Consider the following 16994-nt stretch of genomic DNA (forward strand, 5'->3'; position numbering starts at 1 on the left):
CTCCTCTCTGGATCTCCATGGGTTTCCTCCATTTTTCCCCACCCTGTCCTGCCCCTTTCTCCCCTCTGGATCTCCATGGGTTTCCTCCGTTTTTCTCCACTCTGTCCTGCCCCTTTCTCCCCTCTGGATCTCCATGGGTTTCCTCCGTTTTTCTCCACTCTGTCCTGCCCCACTCTCCCCTCTGGATCTCCATGGGTTTCCTCCGTTTTTCTCCACTCTGTCCTGCCCCTTTCTCCCCTCTGGATCTCCATGGGTTTCCTCCGTTTTTCCCCACCCTGTCCTGCCCCATTCTCCCCTCTGGATCTCCATGGGTTTCCTCCGTTTTTCCCCACCCTGTCCTGCCCCATTCTCCCCTCTGGATCTCCATGGGTTTCCTCCGTTTTTCCCCACCCTGTCCTGCCCCATTCTCCCCTCTGGATCTCCATGGGTTTCCTCCGTTTTTCTCCATCCTGTCCTGCCCCATTCTCCCCTCTGGATCTCCATGGGTTTCCTCCGTTTTTCTCCACCCTGTCCTGCCCCATTCTCCCCTCTGGATCTCCATGGGTTTCCTCCGTTTTTCTCCACCCTGTCCTGCCCCATTCTCCCCTCTGGATCTCCATGGGTTTCCTCCGTTTTTCCCCACCCTGTCATGCCCCATTCTCCCCTCTGGATCTCCATGGGTTTCCTCCGTTTTTCTCCACCCTGTCCTGCCCCATTCTCCCCTCTGGATCTCCATGGGTTTCCTCCGTTTTTCTCCACCCTGTCCTGCCCCATTCTCCCCTCTGGATCTCCATGGGTTTCTTCCGTTTTTCTCCAACCTGTCCTGCCCCATTCTCCCCTCTGGATCTCCATGGGTTTCCTCCGTTTTTCTCCGCTCTGTCCTGCCCCATTCTCCCCTCTGGATCTCCATGGGTTTCCTCCGTTTTTCTCCACTCTGTCCTGCCCCATTCTCCCCTCTGGATCTCCATGGGTTTCCTCCGTTTTTCTCCACTCTGTCCTGCCCCATTCTCCCCTCTGGATCTCCATGGGTTTCCTCCGTTTTTCTCCACTCTGTCCTGCCCCTTTCTCCCCTCTGGATCTCCATGGGTTTCCTCCGTTTTTCTCCACTCTGTCCTGCCCCATTCTCCCCTCTGGATCTCCATGGGTTTCCCTCCCCCCTCTCCGTTCGCCTCAGCTTCGTCTGCCGGCAGCTTTTTTTTTTTAAGCCTTAATGTTTTGGATTTTCCTAATCGGCTTGCACGCATTATTGGCTTTTCCATTGATTCCTATGGGAAACATTGTTTCATCTTACGAACTTTTCACCTTACGAACCTCGTGCTGGAACCAATTAAGTTCGTAAGATGAGGTATTACTGTATTCTATTCTATCTAACACAACTGTGAAAAATCAAAGCATGAAAAATATATACATTAATATAAATTCACATATACTATGGGACATTCTTCCACAAGAATGCATACAAGACCACGTAGTTGTTAGATTGAGGAGGAGGACACTTTTCTCATCCAATACTTCCAAGCCATCTTTTGTTCCCACGTTATTCTGCCTGTTGGATCCACACAAATTGCTCTAACTTCGTTACCATCTTAAAATAAAAATTAATCAGGTACTTGTACCATAAGAAAATTCCAGAGTTCTAGAAGATTCAAGGCTCTGGAACTTTTTCCACCATTCCAGAAAAAGACAATGGCAAACACTTTTCATATTTAACCACTTTTATATTTTTGCTGAGAAAATTATATGATTGCTTCCCTGATGGGTCAGTGAGAAAATATGAGATGGAAATCTAAGAACTATTCTCACCAGTTTACTCTCTTCCTCTCCCCACTGCTATTAGGATTGAAAAATACACAACCAAAGAACCAAAAGCTCCTTTTCCCCTAGATTGGTGGGAGTTATCTGCTTCTGATTTCTTTCTACAATCTGTGTTTTTTCTACAATCTGTTCCATCCTTAAAGTGTTCTTATAGTAAAAGCTTTCTCAAGTAAATATAACTGTTAATTTAAGGTGGAAACAAAAGCTAGGAAATTGCTCTTACCTTAGAAAGCTTGGAATTAAGCCACCTTCTCCAAAAGAATGAACCCAGAATTTACAGAAACAAAATTCATTTTGCTGCCTCTTTATGGCCAAGAAATGTGGAAGTGGTACAGGCAAGGAGTGTATTCGCATTCTACTCTGCTCTTGATCAGATCTCATTTGAAATATTACAGTGATACCTTGTCTTATGAACTTAATTGGTTCCGGGCCGATGTTCGTAAGGTGAAAAGTTCGTAAGACGAAACATTGTTTCCCATAGGAATCAATGTAAAAGCAAATAATGCGTGCAAACCCATTAGGAAAATCCAAACTTTAAGGCTTAAAGAAAAAGCGGCAGGCAGACAAAGTGAAGGCTAACGGAGAGGAGACAGACAGCGAGGAAAAGTGAGGAATGGAGGTCCTAACGAAGGCTAACACTGCCCCAAATTCCCCCAAAAATCATCATTCCAAAAGCTTCCTTTCTTGCCCTAAATTCCCCCAAATATCATCATCAATGGAAACTGCAGTTTAATGTTTCCAAATGTAAAATAATGCACTTGGGGAAAAGGAATCCTCAATCTGAGTATTGTATTGGCAGTTCAGTGTTGGCAAATACTTCAAAAGAAAAGGATTTAGGGGTAGTGATTTCTGACAGTCTCAAAATGGGTGAACAGTGCAGTCAGGCGGTAGGGAAAGCAAGTAGGATGCTTGGTTGCATAGCTAGAGGTATAACAAGCAGGAAGAGGGAGATTATGATCCCACTATATAGAATGATGGTGAGACCACATTTGGAATACTGTGTTCAGTTCTGGAGACCTCACCTACAAAAAGATATTGACAAAATTGAACGGGTCCAAAGACGGGCTACAAGAATGGTGGAAGGTCTTAAGCATAAAACGTATCAGGAAAGACTTAATGAACTCAATCTGTATAGTCTGGAGGACAGAAGGAAAAGGGGGGACATGATCGAAACATTTAAATATATTAAAGGGTTAAATAAGGTCCAGGAGGGAAGTGTTTTTAATAGGAAAGTGAACACAAGAACAAGGGGACACAATCTGAAGTTAGTTGGGGGAAAGATCAAAAGCAACATGAGAAAATATTATTTTACTGAAAGAGTAGTAGATCCTTGGAACAAACTTCCAGCAGATGTGGTAGATAAATCCACAGTAACTGAATTTAAACATGCCTGGGATAAACATATGTCCATCCTAAGATAAAATACAGAAAATAGTATAAGGGCAGACTAGATGGACCATGAGGTCTTTTTCTGCCGTCAGACTTCTATGTTTCTATGTTTCTATGTTTCTATCATTCCAAAAGCTTCCTATCTTGCCCTAAATTTCCCCAGAAATTGCCACTTTAAAAGCTTCCTATCTTGCCTTAAATGGCTGCAAAAATCATCACTCCAAAAGCTTCCTATCTTGCACTAAATTCTCCCAAAAATCGCCCCTCCAGCCGCTTCCTATGCCATCCAAATCGAGATCCTAACGAAGGCAAATGGAGTGAAGAAAGGCAGCAAGGAGAAACAAGGCATTTTGAAAGAAGAGGTGAGTTTGGAAGACTTTGGAAGTGATTTGGGGTGGCTTAGGAAGCTTTTGGAGTGGCGATTTTTGGGAGAATTTAGTGCAAGATAGGAAGCTATTGGAATGGCGATTTTTGGGAGAATTTAGTGCAAGATAGGAAGCTATTGGAATGGCGATTTTGGGGAGAATTTAGTACAAGATAGGAAGCTTTTGAAGTGGAGATTTTTGGGGGAAATTGGTGCAAGATAGGAAGCTTTTGAAGTGGCGATTTTTGGGAGAATTTAGTGCAAGATAGGAAGCTTTTGGAATGGCAATTTTGGGGGCAATCTGGGGCAAGATAGAAAGCTTTTGGAGGGGTGATTTTAGCAGTGAGATGGGGTGAAGGAAGAGGCAGGCTAGGGGGGATTTCGGCAGCAGGATGGGACGGCTGTAGGGAGCAGAGGGAGCGGAGGGCTAGAGGGGAAGGTGGCAGGGAAATGGGCCAGCTCCGGCGGTCCCCACCTCAGGTGCAAGCAAAAGGGGGCAGGGAATTCTGGCGGGGAATTCCCATGCAAGCAAATGGGAAATCCTGGTGGTGACAGTCACAAGGCAGGGGAATCCCTTCGGCAGTCAGAGAGCGCAGGCGCAGTAAGAGAGCCCACAGACCGGGGTCAGGTTCGTAAGACGAAAAGGGTTTTTAAGACGAGGCAAAGAAATCTTAAACCCCTGGTTCATATCTCGAAAAGTTTGTATGACAAGGGGTTCGTAAGATGAGGTATCATTGTACATTAAGTTCTGCAGTTTGAAAAAGACACTGGTAAACTGAAGCAAATTCACACAAGGGTACCAAAAAAGGTAAAAAGAGATGGAAATTAGGTCCTATAAGGGATAATTACAATGAGATTATGAATGGAATGGGAGGGAATGGAAGGGAACGGAAGGCGAAGAGGAAGAGGAAAAGAACTTTATTGTCACTTTATATGTACACTAATCAACATACATTAAAATGAAATTTCATTGCATTCTGCTCTCAAAGGTTAACCATTGCGCATATACTCCCCCTCACACACATGACACAGAGAAACATCACAATCTAGTTTGAATGCATACATATACATGGCACAAAAAAGAATCCTGCAAAATTACAAGGCAGATGGCACAAGGAACAAAGCTGTTACAGAATTTCATAGAATTGCTATAAATACGGAACGTAAAAAGCATGAACCTTGGAAAGCTCGGCACAGGAAAAGATGAAATAAATCACTTGCAGGTTGTCCTTATTATAGATCCACAATTGTGATAAGAATTTCTGTTGATAAGCAAGGTATTGTTTAGTAAGTTGCATCCAATTTAATGACCTCGTCTGTCTCTTCTTCTTAAGCAAATCAGTAGTTATTAAGTTAATCATATGGTCATTAGGCAATTCTGGCTTCTACTACTGATTTTGCTTTTCAGAAGCCTACTGAGAAGGTTGAAAAAATTGTGATCACAATTTAAAGTAATGGCCATGACCTATAAAGCCCTACATGGGTTAGGACCAGATTACTTACAGGACCGTCTCCTGCCTCACATAGCCCAGCGGCTGGTCAGGCCTTCTCTAGGTCCCATCAGATAAGCAATTCCGGCTGGCAGAGCCTAGGGGAAGAGCCTTCTCTGTGGCAGCTCTGGCCCTTTGGAATCAACTCCCTCCAGAGATTCGCACCGCCACAATTCTCCTGGCCTTTCATAAAGTTTTTAAAACTCACCTTTGCCGGCAGGCCTGGGCCCGCTGAGCACTGGCATCCTGCTTCGGCTGATGATATGCATGTATGATTGTGATAGGATGAATGTGGGTGTCTGTTTTTAATAATCCTGGGGTTTTAAAATCAGATTTTATGTTTGGGTTTCTTATATGTTGCATTTTGTATTTGTTCTCATTTCGTTATTTCACAAATTTATTTATTTATTTATTTAATTAATTAATTTATTTATTTATTAGATTTGTATGCCACCCCTCTCCACACTCGGGGCAGCTAACAACAATAATAAACAGCATATGACAAATGTAATGTTTAAAATAATTTAAAAACCCTTATTTAAAAACCAAACCTACACACAAACATACCATGCATAAATTGTATAGGCCTAGGGGGAAAATGGTAGTTCAGTTTCCCCAAGCCTGATGACAGAGGTGGGTTTTAAGGAGCTTACGAAAGGCAAGGAGGGTGGGGGCAATTCTGATATCCGGGGGGAGCTGGTCCCAGAGTTGGGGCCGCCACAGAGAAAGCTCTTCCCCTGGGTCCCGCCAGACAACATTGTTTAGTTGGCAGCACCCGAAGAAGACCGACTCTGTGGGACCTAACCAGTCGCTGGGATTCGTGTGGCAGAAGGCAGACCCAGATGTATTCTGGTCCAATGCCATGAAGGGCTTTATAGGTCATAACCATCCATACATTTTGAGATGCTGTAGCCTTTGTAAATATATTCTGGTTGCCGAGTGACTGAGTTTTGATCACATGACCATAGAGATGCTGCGACAGTCATCAGTGCAAGGACAAATTGTAAGTCACTTTTTCCAGTGCTGCTTTAACATTGAACTGTCAGTAGAGTAGGAATACACTCTATAAACTAATGTTTGTAAGTAAAGTACTACGTGTACACTAATTGTCAATGAATTGAAATGGAGTATAATGAAATTTCATACAGTAGGGATCTGCATAAAGCTAAGATACCTTAAAAATATTCTCTACTTATAATAATTTCCAGTACTATAGGGTCAGAACCAAAGTCATTACAAAATTGGAAGGCTACCGGAATTGACAAACTATCTGCAGAAATATGATGTGCAACAAAAGAAGAATCAATTCTAATCAAACTCTACCAGCAAATATGAAAAACAATACAATTCCAGTTTGGCCAATGGACTGGAAGAGAGGTCAGTCTACATGCCAGCAGCAAAGAGGAGAGGCTTAACATAAGGATATTGTGCTATTTATCATACAATATCCTAATTTCACGTGCTGACAAAATAATCTTTACAATCATCCAAAGCAGATTACAGCCCTACATGGAAATCTCATACTGGTTTTAGAAAAGCTAAAACAGAAACAAGGGAGATTATTGCAGACGCACCATAGATAATCAAGAAAGCCACAGAGATCAGTGTGTGCCTCATTGACTATAGAAAGGCCTTTTGTTATGTTAACCACATTAAGCAGGGAATGTCCATGGGAAAAGGGGAATCTGAAACATCTCACTGCTGTAATGTGAAACCTATATACAGAAAGCAACAGTCTGAAAGAAATCGGTCAAACAGACTGGCTCCAAGTCACAAAGGAGTGAGACAAGACTGTATACTGTCTCCTTATTTACTCAATTATATGGTGATTATATATTAATTGAGACTGGACTGTACGAAGATGAGTATAGTTTTAAAACTGAAAAAAAAAAAGAAACATCAATAATTTCCACTGCCCTGATGACATTACTCTGATAATTTAATGAAAATTTATTGGAGAATCCAATACGTAATGTGTTTTATGATAAATTATCAACAATAAAGAAACCAGGAGTTACTCAATATACATCAGACTACTAATATGGAGATGTAACAATGAAGGCCAAAGTAAAGATATTCAAATTCTTGACATATCTGCAGTATATCTATTTAAAAATAAATAGAATTGTACAGACAATGGTTTTCTTTGGGGCATTCTAGGAAAACAAAAATTGGACTCAGAAAAAGCAGGATAGACAGAATATTGATGCTTCTGAACTTTGGTGCTGGAGAAGACCCTTGAGAATATAATGGAAAGCAAGAAAACAAATAGTTCATTGAATAATCCACAGTTCTTAAGACATTCAAATTCTCTTGAACACAATGCGTCAAGACACACATCTCTTGAAAGGTCAATCGCGTATGGAAAGGTGGAAGGAAAAGGAAGATGGCAACCAGCAGCAAGGTGGTTAATTACTGCAATTACCGTGACCATGAAAGACCTGAAAGGCAAAGTTGGTTATAGGTCATCCTGGAGAACTATCTAGGGTGCCCAAGGGTTGACCCTGACCAGATGGCACTTAATTAATCAACAGGTATGATTTATGTCAAAAATGAATAAAACTCTTTTCCCTCTAAATACGGTGGCAAATAATGTTGCACCAACAGACTTTTGCCAGCCCCCTCTTCACCCCAAACACTCATGTTCATCTTTAAATAAGCTGCTGATACAGGAAGGGGAAATTTGCTCCAACTTTCAAAAACTTTGGGGGTTTTACAGGATTACAGAGGTCATATATTTGTTCCTCATTATATTTTAATATTCTGTGTTTTAACAACATGAACGGAATTTAGATGACTGTAGCAGATATTTTATGTTGGAGACTTTACTTTTAAAATGTTTTTCAAAAGAAAATGGAAGCATGCTTTCTTATCAGCACATCCAATTATTCTTCTCTGTCTTGGCTTTCATAGCATATAACCTCATTCACTGGCCTATTTAAATTGATTTTTTTTTCCTGTTTAATGAGCTAGTGACAGAAGGGCAAGGATATTTTAATGCTAAATTAGTAGCACAATAATTTAGAACATAAGTACAATAATAATTATACATTTTTATGTTTTCAATTTACAAAGTAAATCTAGGCAAATCACCTAGTCTCAATGTTATCTGATCAAAGTGGTGATATCAAATATATTTCAATTAATTGCTGAAGTTTGGAAAAAAAATGTTTTAATTTTGTAGTTCCAGGCACATGAAGCAACATGATTGCATATTGAGAATTTTGACTAGGAAGAAGTTGTCACCACAAAAAAGGGCCACATTGTGAGAAATCAAGAGATGAATTTGGCATGATGCATCAAAACTGTTGCTTGCCATACCCAATGGAAGAATGGAAGATAACCTTCCAATGGCATTTCCTAAAATCATGTCAATTCCTAAACAATATTAAGATTGCAATAAGCCTTACCAGAGAATGAACCACTGTATCCTATGAATGTATTGTATGTTTCAATAGTGAAAACATAAATTATTTCTGCCAACTAAACTAATTCCATAAAATATATAATATGTAACACTATTTACTTATTCTGCATTTATAATCTAGTTTTGTGGCCTCTTGGCCACCAGCTTCTCCAGCAGCTGAATCAGAGGAGGAGGAGGAAGTATGTCTGTTCTGGGTCCTATTCTTTTTAATATGTTTGTGAGTGACATAGGGGAAGGTTTGGTAGGGAAGGTTTGCCTATTTGCCGATGGCTCTAAAGTGTGCAATAGGGTTGATATTCCTGGAGGGGTCTGTGATATGGTAAATGATTTAGCTTTACTAGATAAATGGTCAAAGCAATGGAAACTGCAGTTTAATGTTTCCAAATGTAAAATAATGCACTTGGGGAAAAGGAATCCTCAATCTGAGTATTGCATTGGCAGTTCTGTGTTAGCAAAAACTTCAGAAGAGAAGGATTTAGGGGTAGTGATTTCTGACAGTCTCAAAATGGGTGAGCAGTGTGGTCGGGCAGTAGGAAAAGCAAGTAGGATGCTTGGCTGCATAGCTAGAGGTATAACAAGCAGGAAGATGGAGATTGTGATCCCCTTATATAGAGCGTTGGTGAGACCACATTTGGAATACTGTGTTCAGTTCTGGAGACCTCACCTACAAAAAGATATTGACAAAATTGAACGGGTCCAAAGACGGGCTACAAGAATGGTGGAAGGTCTTAAGCATAACACGTATCAAGAAAGACTTAATGAACTCAATCTGTATAGTCTGGAGGACAGAAGGAAAAGGGGGGACATGATCAAAACAGTTAAATATGTTAAAGGGTTAAATAAGGTCCAGGAGGGAAGTGTTTTTAATAGGAAAGTGAACACAAGAACAAGGGGACACAATCTGAAGTTAGTTGGGGGAAAGATCAAAAGCAACATGAGGAAATATTATTTCACGGAAAGAGTAGTAGATCCTTGGAACAAATTTTCAGCAGATGTGTTTGGTAAATCCACAGTAACTGAATTTAAACATGTGTGGGATAAACATATATCCATCCTAAGATAAAATACAGGAAATAGTATAAGGGCAGACTAGATGGACCATGAGGTCTTTTTCTGCCGCCAGTCTTCTATGTTTCTATGTATGGGAGTCGGGGTTGGCATCAGTGCAAACCAAGTACTCCAAGGGGGAAGAGGGAATGGAACTGGCAGAGAAAAGTATTTTATGTTCCTGTGCCATCTGTCAGTCCTCAGATGGAGAGTCAATAGCCCCCAGGTCTGAAGGTGGTTGATGAAGAGGAGGAGAAACAGCTGAGTCCAGTGCAAGAGGAGAGCAGTGGAAAGCTGTGGCCGACCCTGGGGAAGGAAGAGCCACCACCACTGCTAGATAAACCCCGCCCTAGCTCTGGGGATGAAAGGGACGGGGCGGAAGTGAATAGATGTGGCAGAAAACTATTCATTTTCCAGACAGACGGATGGACCAAATAGCCTGCAAGAGAAACATTTCACAAGGGTTGCTGGTACTCCAAATAAAGGAATATTTTGAGTTCACGTGAGAGGGTTTGTCATGTTTTACACGAGGAACACCATACTATATCCCATGTACTCCTTGACACTCTTTCTATTTCAAAAATGTTTTCCCATGAATTAAAATTAAAATCAATAGATGGGGAAGGGGAATATATCCCTCTGCAGAGTAGAAGAATAAGAAAATCCACACATGATAATATTCAGCAATAAATGAAATAAAGTGTTATAATTTCCAGGAATCAATTACTTGGTTGAAAACATGTATGTGTGTCTTTACTGGAAACGCAAGGCAAGACCTACTTTGATGTGTGTATTAGATAGAAAAGAACTCATTGTGATTTCTGCAATATGTCAATGTCTTAATGTTAAGCCAAAAATACCTGAGGTTAATGTTATAGGTAAGTAGATATTATTTCACCTGTTAGAAACTCATGAGGAATAACAATTTAAAATAAAGAATTACAAGCCACTAGAATTATACCACCACAAAAATCTAACAGATGTTTTAACTTTTTTCTTAAAAGCGGTAAGGTTAGAGTTAACTCATAAAGCAATGTATGTCTAGACATATGTAAAACATTCAGTACTTTGAAATATGCTTTGACCATATAAAAGTATTCTATGTTCCTACATCTCTGAAAGTGTTATCTTAGTATTACAGCTACATTTTGAGATCATAACTTCTGCCTCAAGGTCAAAATATTTAGTCTGGGACAGAATGACAAAACAATCAAAACCAAATCCAGCTCGAACACAACTGGCAACTCCATGCCAAACTGGATTTCAAGAAGACTACTTTTCATAGGACGGAAAGGCCCAAATTTTGTTCTTCTCTGTTCCAATTGCAAACTGCATTCTGAGGAGTGATGCCAAAACTTTTTCCATTAAGTCAGGCAGCTCTATGCTAAACCAGAAATAAATCCCTGACAGGTATTGCTGCAATCTAAATAAATATACAGATTATTACATTATTTATATATGCACTTTAAAATTAGTACCAAAACCATGAAATAACAAAACAATGTACCAGAATGCATCCTATCATGGTGATGTTCAAAATTAGGATGAATAAGCACTACACATTCATACAACCTATTCCTCCAATTAACTGAGCTCCAGCCCAACAGTATATACAGTAACTGAGGATGGTATGATACTCTGGCATACATTGAATTCAGTGTAAGCTGATTTGTAGCATGTTATCAACAAAACAAAGTACATTAGGTTGCTGTCAGGCATGAATGCTAGCACAATGCATTGAGTAAATCATACAATATCTTAAAATATGTTGATTAGGTCTTCAACACCGCATAGGTTGTATATTTTTGTGGACAGACACAGGGGCCAGAGTGTTCAGCCGAAATGTTTACTCATATAATGTACAAATACCATCATCACCATTCCTTACCTCATATGACCAGACACACTGAGTGCCGCCAAATCGCCGAACGCATCTGCCCACTTCCACGTCCTCATGAGTTGTGTACATCTCTTGAAGACATTCACCTATATGGGGTACCATCCTTCTGAGAACCTCACGACTGAAGATCATCCCAGGCCCTCCCATGCAGAAGTTCTCTCCTGGTTCAAGACCCAGTTTTCCGAGTTCTTCTGTATTTCCTAGTCCTGTCTGTCCCAAATAAAGAGGTTTGCTGCTATTCAGGGACCGAAGGAACTCCTCCAATTTTTCACCTAAGAGAAAAAAAAACAAAAAGATAATATTTACAGCACAAATCTATCTTTTACATAGATAATAATATATTCACCTTTTAAAGTGCTCTTTGTATAATGGGCCTTACTCCCAGGCAAGGGGAATTAAATTGCATCTTATTGTGTAATGAAAATCAATTTTGTTAGCCGTATCACAGTCTGCTGAGGCCGATAGTACAGAACCCCTTATTTCATGAACATGTTTCATAAACATGCATCTTAAAATCATCTTCAATAATTATCTATTTATTCTTTGTGTGTACTTCTTTCTTTTCATGCAAACATATGTACATACATTTATAATTTAGCACATATTTTTATTTGGATAAATTCAGAAGCTGAGTGGTTTGGTTTTGTCCCTTCTTAAGCAGGATTCAAAAAAAATATCAAAGTCTTCACTGATTAGTATGGGAAACCCATATTTCGCTGTAGGCAGACGCCGTACATGGTATTCTTGAGAGGAATCCTACCTGCTTCCAGAAAAATACGTACAAGTGTTTTGAAGTTCAATTCCTTTAAATTCTTACTAAATTTAAAAATGCAACTTTAAAATACAAAGATAAAGAAAAACTTTGTTTTGTCTTCAAAAGAAAAAATGTAACGTAATGCTTCATATTGTTCCTCTAAAGTTCTATGATTGAAGATACTAGAACAAAGCTTTGTCTATGATTTAGAATGGAGGCATATCAATCACTAAGCTCTACTCCCTTTCTATCCTTGCATTTTAGGGAGAAAATCACAATATATAGTAGCAAATGGATGGTCTTTTATAGTTCTGCAGTACAAAACCCACTAACCTACATAGAATTTTAGGTTGCTAATCAAATTTTCTGCAGGGATCCCTCTTCATTTCAGTGTTCCAGCTATGCTCTGTTCAAAAAATAAAGAGTGCACTGTATTACTTTGCAAAAAAAAAAGAGAGAGAGAGATTTACTTTCAACTATTTTAATGGATGTCAAGCAAGTATCCAGGAGAGCTGAGGTGTATTTATACAATAGATGAAATAAGGCTGTTTGATTAATTACAAGAAAGAATGATTTAGTTGCCTAGCTAGCAAGTTTACATTCTTGTCCAAAGTATACTTTTCTAAGAATGATAGAATCCTATACATTTAGTCCAGGTAAGTAGATTTAAAATTGTACTGGTAGTCTTTGATTTAAGACCGTAATTGAGCCCAAAATTTCTGTTAAGTGAGACATTTGCTAAGTGAGTTTTGCTCTTTTCTTACCACTGTTGTTAAGTGAACCACTGCAGTTGACAAATTAATCACCTGGTTAAGTAAATTTGGCTTCTCTATTGACTTTGCTGGTCCAAAGGTCACTAAAGATGACCCCATGACCCCAGGACAATGCAACCACCATAAATATGAGCCAGTTGCCAAGCATCTGTCATGATCACGGGGATGCTGTAAAGGTCATAACTGTGAAAAATTATCATAAGTCACTTTTTTCAGTGCTGTTGCCACTAAATGAACTGTTTTAAGTTGAGGACTATCTGTATTACAAGGCATGGTTTCGATGAGACATAATTGATTAAAAAGCAAAGTTAGTTGGAATTAGAATTTACAAAACTACCATATGAATAAAGACTTTTGCTCAATATTACTGATACTCCTTTAAAATTCTGGGGACCTGTCAATTCAGTTTGTCCTGCAATTTAAAGAGTATGCCAGTATTCTCCTTTGAAATAAAGAGAAAATAAAACTCACATCTGGCAATTTGCTTTTTCAGAAACTATAAACCAGACTTCTACACTTTAATCCAGCTGCTTCCAGATGTGTACAATGCAATTCCCATCAATGGAGTTTATGGAAACAGTAGTTGAAAACATTTAGGGACACCATCATGTTGAAAAGGACTTCTAAAAATTTTCTTTCTAATTCCACTTCTGTTTATTTATGCCGCATTCTATTTATTTCCAAATTTAATTAAAGGATTACTGTATAACATTTATAATTATATATTCTATCCCATGCTTTATTCACAGTTATCAATGGAGAAGTCCTACATTCAATGCCTCACCTTGTCTATTCCCAGTCACCCTCTCCACCTCACAACTTTCTCTGGACACTTCAATTAGGAAAAATCCCACCCCTTCTTTGTAAAGGTTCTGAAAATATAATTTGCATTAAAAGCATTACTCAACTTTGTTACCACTTTTTCACTGATTTCAAGGTACACAGTGAAATTCTACAGCATCAACAATGTGCAAAAAGTTTGCAGGTAGGAATAACTCCAAATCACTGCTGGATACAACCAAGAACAGGCTGTGTCTAAATATAATCCTTTTTATATCAATGGTACACTATTGCCCTTAGACCCAGGTTTTGCAGTAACTTGAAATCTATTAATATGTTTGCATGGCTATTGCCATTCTTCCGTTAGCTGATTCTGGACAAGGAGTGTATTCACGCAACCACCAAGAGCTGAACTCAAACCACAGAAGTCTTTTTGTAAAGGTGTACTTTTCATAGCTTGTTTATGAGTCAGTTTTGACAAGCAGATAACAAGGGACCAGTGAGTCCAAATAAGAGGGTTTCTTTTACTTGTTCAGTCTTAGCAAATGTTTAGCACCCTGGTTCCAAACGTGGGCCATGCCCCACAGGGGGGCAATTTGATTTTTAATAGGGGCAATTGGAACCAAGTCTGCGGAGAGGGACAACATACAAATCTAATAAATTATTATTATTATTATTATTATTATTATTAATTATTATTATTATAAACCAAGTTAATGGCCTTTTTAGGCTTCCTCCACATTACTAGGAGTTCACTTTTTGAATGGGGCGTGGGCAAAAAAAGGTTGGGAACCACTGGTTTAGCAGGTTGATAGCAGAATTTCAGTAGGATCTGATCCCTCACAATTTCAAATATCTAGTAGGTTTGGGGAGCATGGACGTTATGGAATAGATGCGGCACAGTTTTTTTATCTGCAAAAGACAGGTTTTAAAGCTTTCACAAAGCCCTGCCCTTTATCTACCACAAAAAAGATGTGTGATTTTATTAACTGAGTTTTAAATTAGTCTGGAGGAAAGAAGGGAAAGGGGGGACATGACCGAAACATTTAAACATGTTAAAGGGTTAAATAAGGTTCAGGAGGGAAGTGTTTTTAATAGGAAAGTGAACACAAGAATAAGGGGGCACAATCTGAGGTTAGTTGGGGGAAAGATCAGAAGCAATGTGAGAAAATATTATTTTACTGAAAGAGTAATAGATGCTTGGAACAAACCACAGTAACTGAATTTAAACATGCTTGGGACAAACATATATCCATCCTAAGATAAAATACAGGAAATAGTATAAAGGCAGACTATATGGACCATGAAATTCTATGTTTCTATATTCCTAAATTGTTTTTTAAACTGTTTTTGACGTTGATTTCTGCTGTAAGCCACCCAGAGTCCCTCGGGAAGTTGGGCGCCATATAAATTTAATTAACAAATAAATCTATAGCATCCACAAGCCTCCTGGGAGCCAGTTACACTTTTGGGATCCCACCATCGGTGCCCCTCCGTCCATGGTTCGATCCCTCTCATCCAAGCCTCTCTCTTTTTGCACAAGACCAAAGTCCCACTAAGGGAACTCCGGTTCTCACCTTTGATGTAGACATCGTCGTCGGCCCGCATGAACCACTCATAGGCGTCCAGGTAGTGGTCGTACATGTACTTGAGCATCATGAAGGATTTCTTCTGCGGCGGGTACGAGTCGTCCACGCCGGGTAAAGCCACGACCGGCAGGGGCTGCTCCCCTTTCAGGCCGGGCGGAGGGAGCGATCCCTCGCTGGAGAAGAACTCCACTCGGCCGGAGATGGAGCGCGCCCAGGTCCGCTGCGCCGCCAGCGCTCGGCTGCCCAGGTACTTCTGGGCGGTCATCACCCCGACGTAAAGGAAGTGCCGCGTTTCGGCACAGCCCGGGGCGCCCGCGTAGTCCCCGCTGCCGTTGTGGCTGCCGCCGTGGCGGCCGCCGGCGCCGCCTTCTTCCTCCTCGTCCTCCTCCGGAGGGTCTCTCCCAGCAGCCGCGACCGGGAGGCTCGGCACCGGCCCATCCGCGGCGGGCGGCGCCGGGGGCGGCCGCGGCTCCCTCTCTTTCTCCCACCGCTTGTGCCTGCCGCCGGTCAAGCCGGCAGACGTCGCCGGGGGTTCCTCGGGCGGGAGCTGCCGCTTCCCCCCGGGCAGCCCAGCCACGCGGCCGTAGAAAGCGCAGAGGTTATTGCCGCCGCCGGCGCCTCCGCCACCGCCTCCACTCAGGGAGCCACCGTGGCCGCCGCGCCTTTTCCTCTCGCTCAGCTCGACCACTTTGGGGGCGATGAGCCAGGAGGCGACGGTGAAGCCCAAGACCAGCCCCAGGACGACACTCAGCCAGGGGCGCCGGGACCGCGCGGCCATGGTGGGAGCAGCCACAGGATGGGGCGGCGGCACGAGAGAGAGAGAGAAAGGGAGAGAGAGAAGGGGTTCCGTCCCGCGAGGAGACGCCCACCGAGCTGCGGGTCCCGCCGCCGCCGCCTTCTTTCCCTCCGCCTCTTTCTCGTCACGCTTCCCGAGCCCGAGCCCGCCTTTGCGAGTCCGCGAGGCGTGGTCGCTCTCCCACCGCAGCATAGGCGCCGCCAGCGGCAGCAGGAGCGTCCGAGCTGTTGCTTTGAGTGGAAGTTCTCTCCGCGGGCGGCGGGATTAAGCGAAACGGCCGCCGCCCCCTCCGGCGTTTAAGAAAGGCGCACGCTCGCGCGCCCTCGGGCTCCGCGGGCAGCACCTTCCCAGCGCGGCCGCCGCGCTGGTTTCCCTGACGGCCCTCCCACCCCTCTGCCTCCTCCACGCAAGAGCGGCGGAGCGAACGAGCGGCCGTCGTTCCGCTCGCTGCTGCTCAGCCCGCTCCTTCAAGGGCCGCCCGAGCGCGGCTCCGTAGCGCCGCGCTCCGGAGAGAACTCGCACTAGCAGCAGCACCGTCGATGCGAGGGTGGCAAAGAGCCGACGCCGCCTGAAGGGCCTCCGGAAGGAAGATTTACACGGACGGAAGGACAGTTGTCCCTTCATTTCCGTTCTCACACTCTTCCCTTCGCTTAAGTGTGTGGAGATTCTCAGTCATGTGGGTCGTGGTTGTCCCAAAGGTGCTTTTTTTTTTTCAGGCGCCAATTGGACTTGCTTGTTTTGTCTTTGAAGACGTTTCGCTTCTCATCCAAGACGCTTCTTTCAGCTCTCATTGGATTTTTCACTCCTTCTATTCCCCACCGTCCAGTTAGAGCTGAGGAAGCTTGGATAAGAAGCGAAACACCTTCAAAGACAAAGCAAGTAAGTCCAGTT

At 42.1% G+C, this 16994-nt stretch overlaps 1 protein-coding gene across 1 annotated transcript in view; it reads right to left on the bottom strand.

Moving 5' to 3' along the window:
• CHSY3 (chondroitin sulfate synthase 3) overlaps nucleotides 1–16085 on the bottom strand; it is a 65930-nt gene extending 49845 nt beyond the window's left edge. The window contains exons 1-2 of the mRNA XM_070736306.1: nucleotides 15296–16085; nucleotides 11400–11683 (exon numbers count right to left, since the gene is read on the bottom strand). Of these exons, the coding sequence (XP_070592407.1) occupies nucleotides 11400–11683; nucleotides 15296–16085 (1074 nt within the window). The remainder of the gene's footprint in view (nucleotides 1–11399; nucleotides 11684–15295) is intronic.
• Between the last annotated feature and the right edge of the window lie 909 nt (nucleotides 16086–16994).

The sequence above is a fragment of the Erythrolamprus reginae genome, chromosome 2 (assembly GCF_031021105.1).
Source record: "Erythrolamprus reginae isolate rEryReg1 chromosome 2, rEryReg1.hap1, whole genome shotgun sequence".
NCBI classification, from domain to species: Eukaryota; Metazoa; Chordata; class Lepidosauria; order Squamata; family Dipsadidae; genus Erythrolamprus; species Erythrolamprus reginae.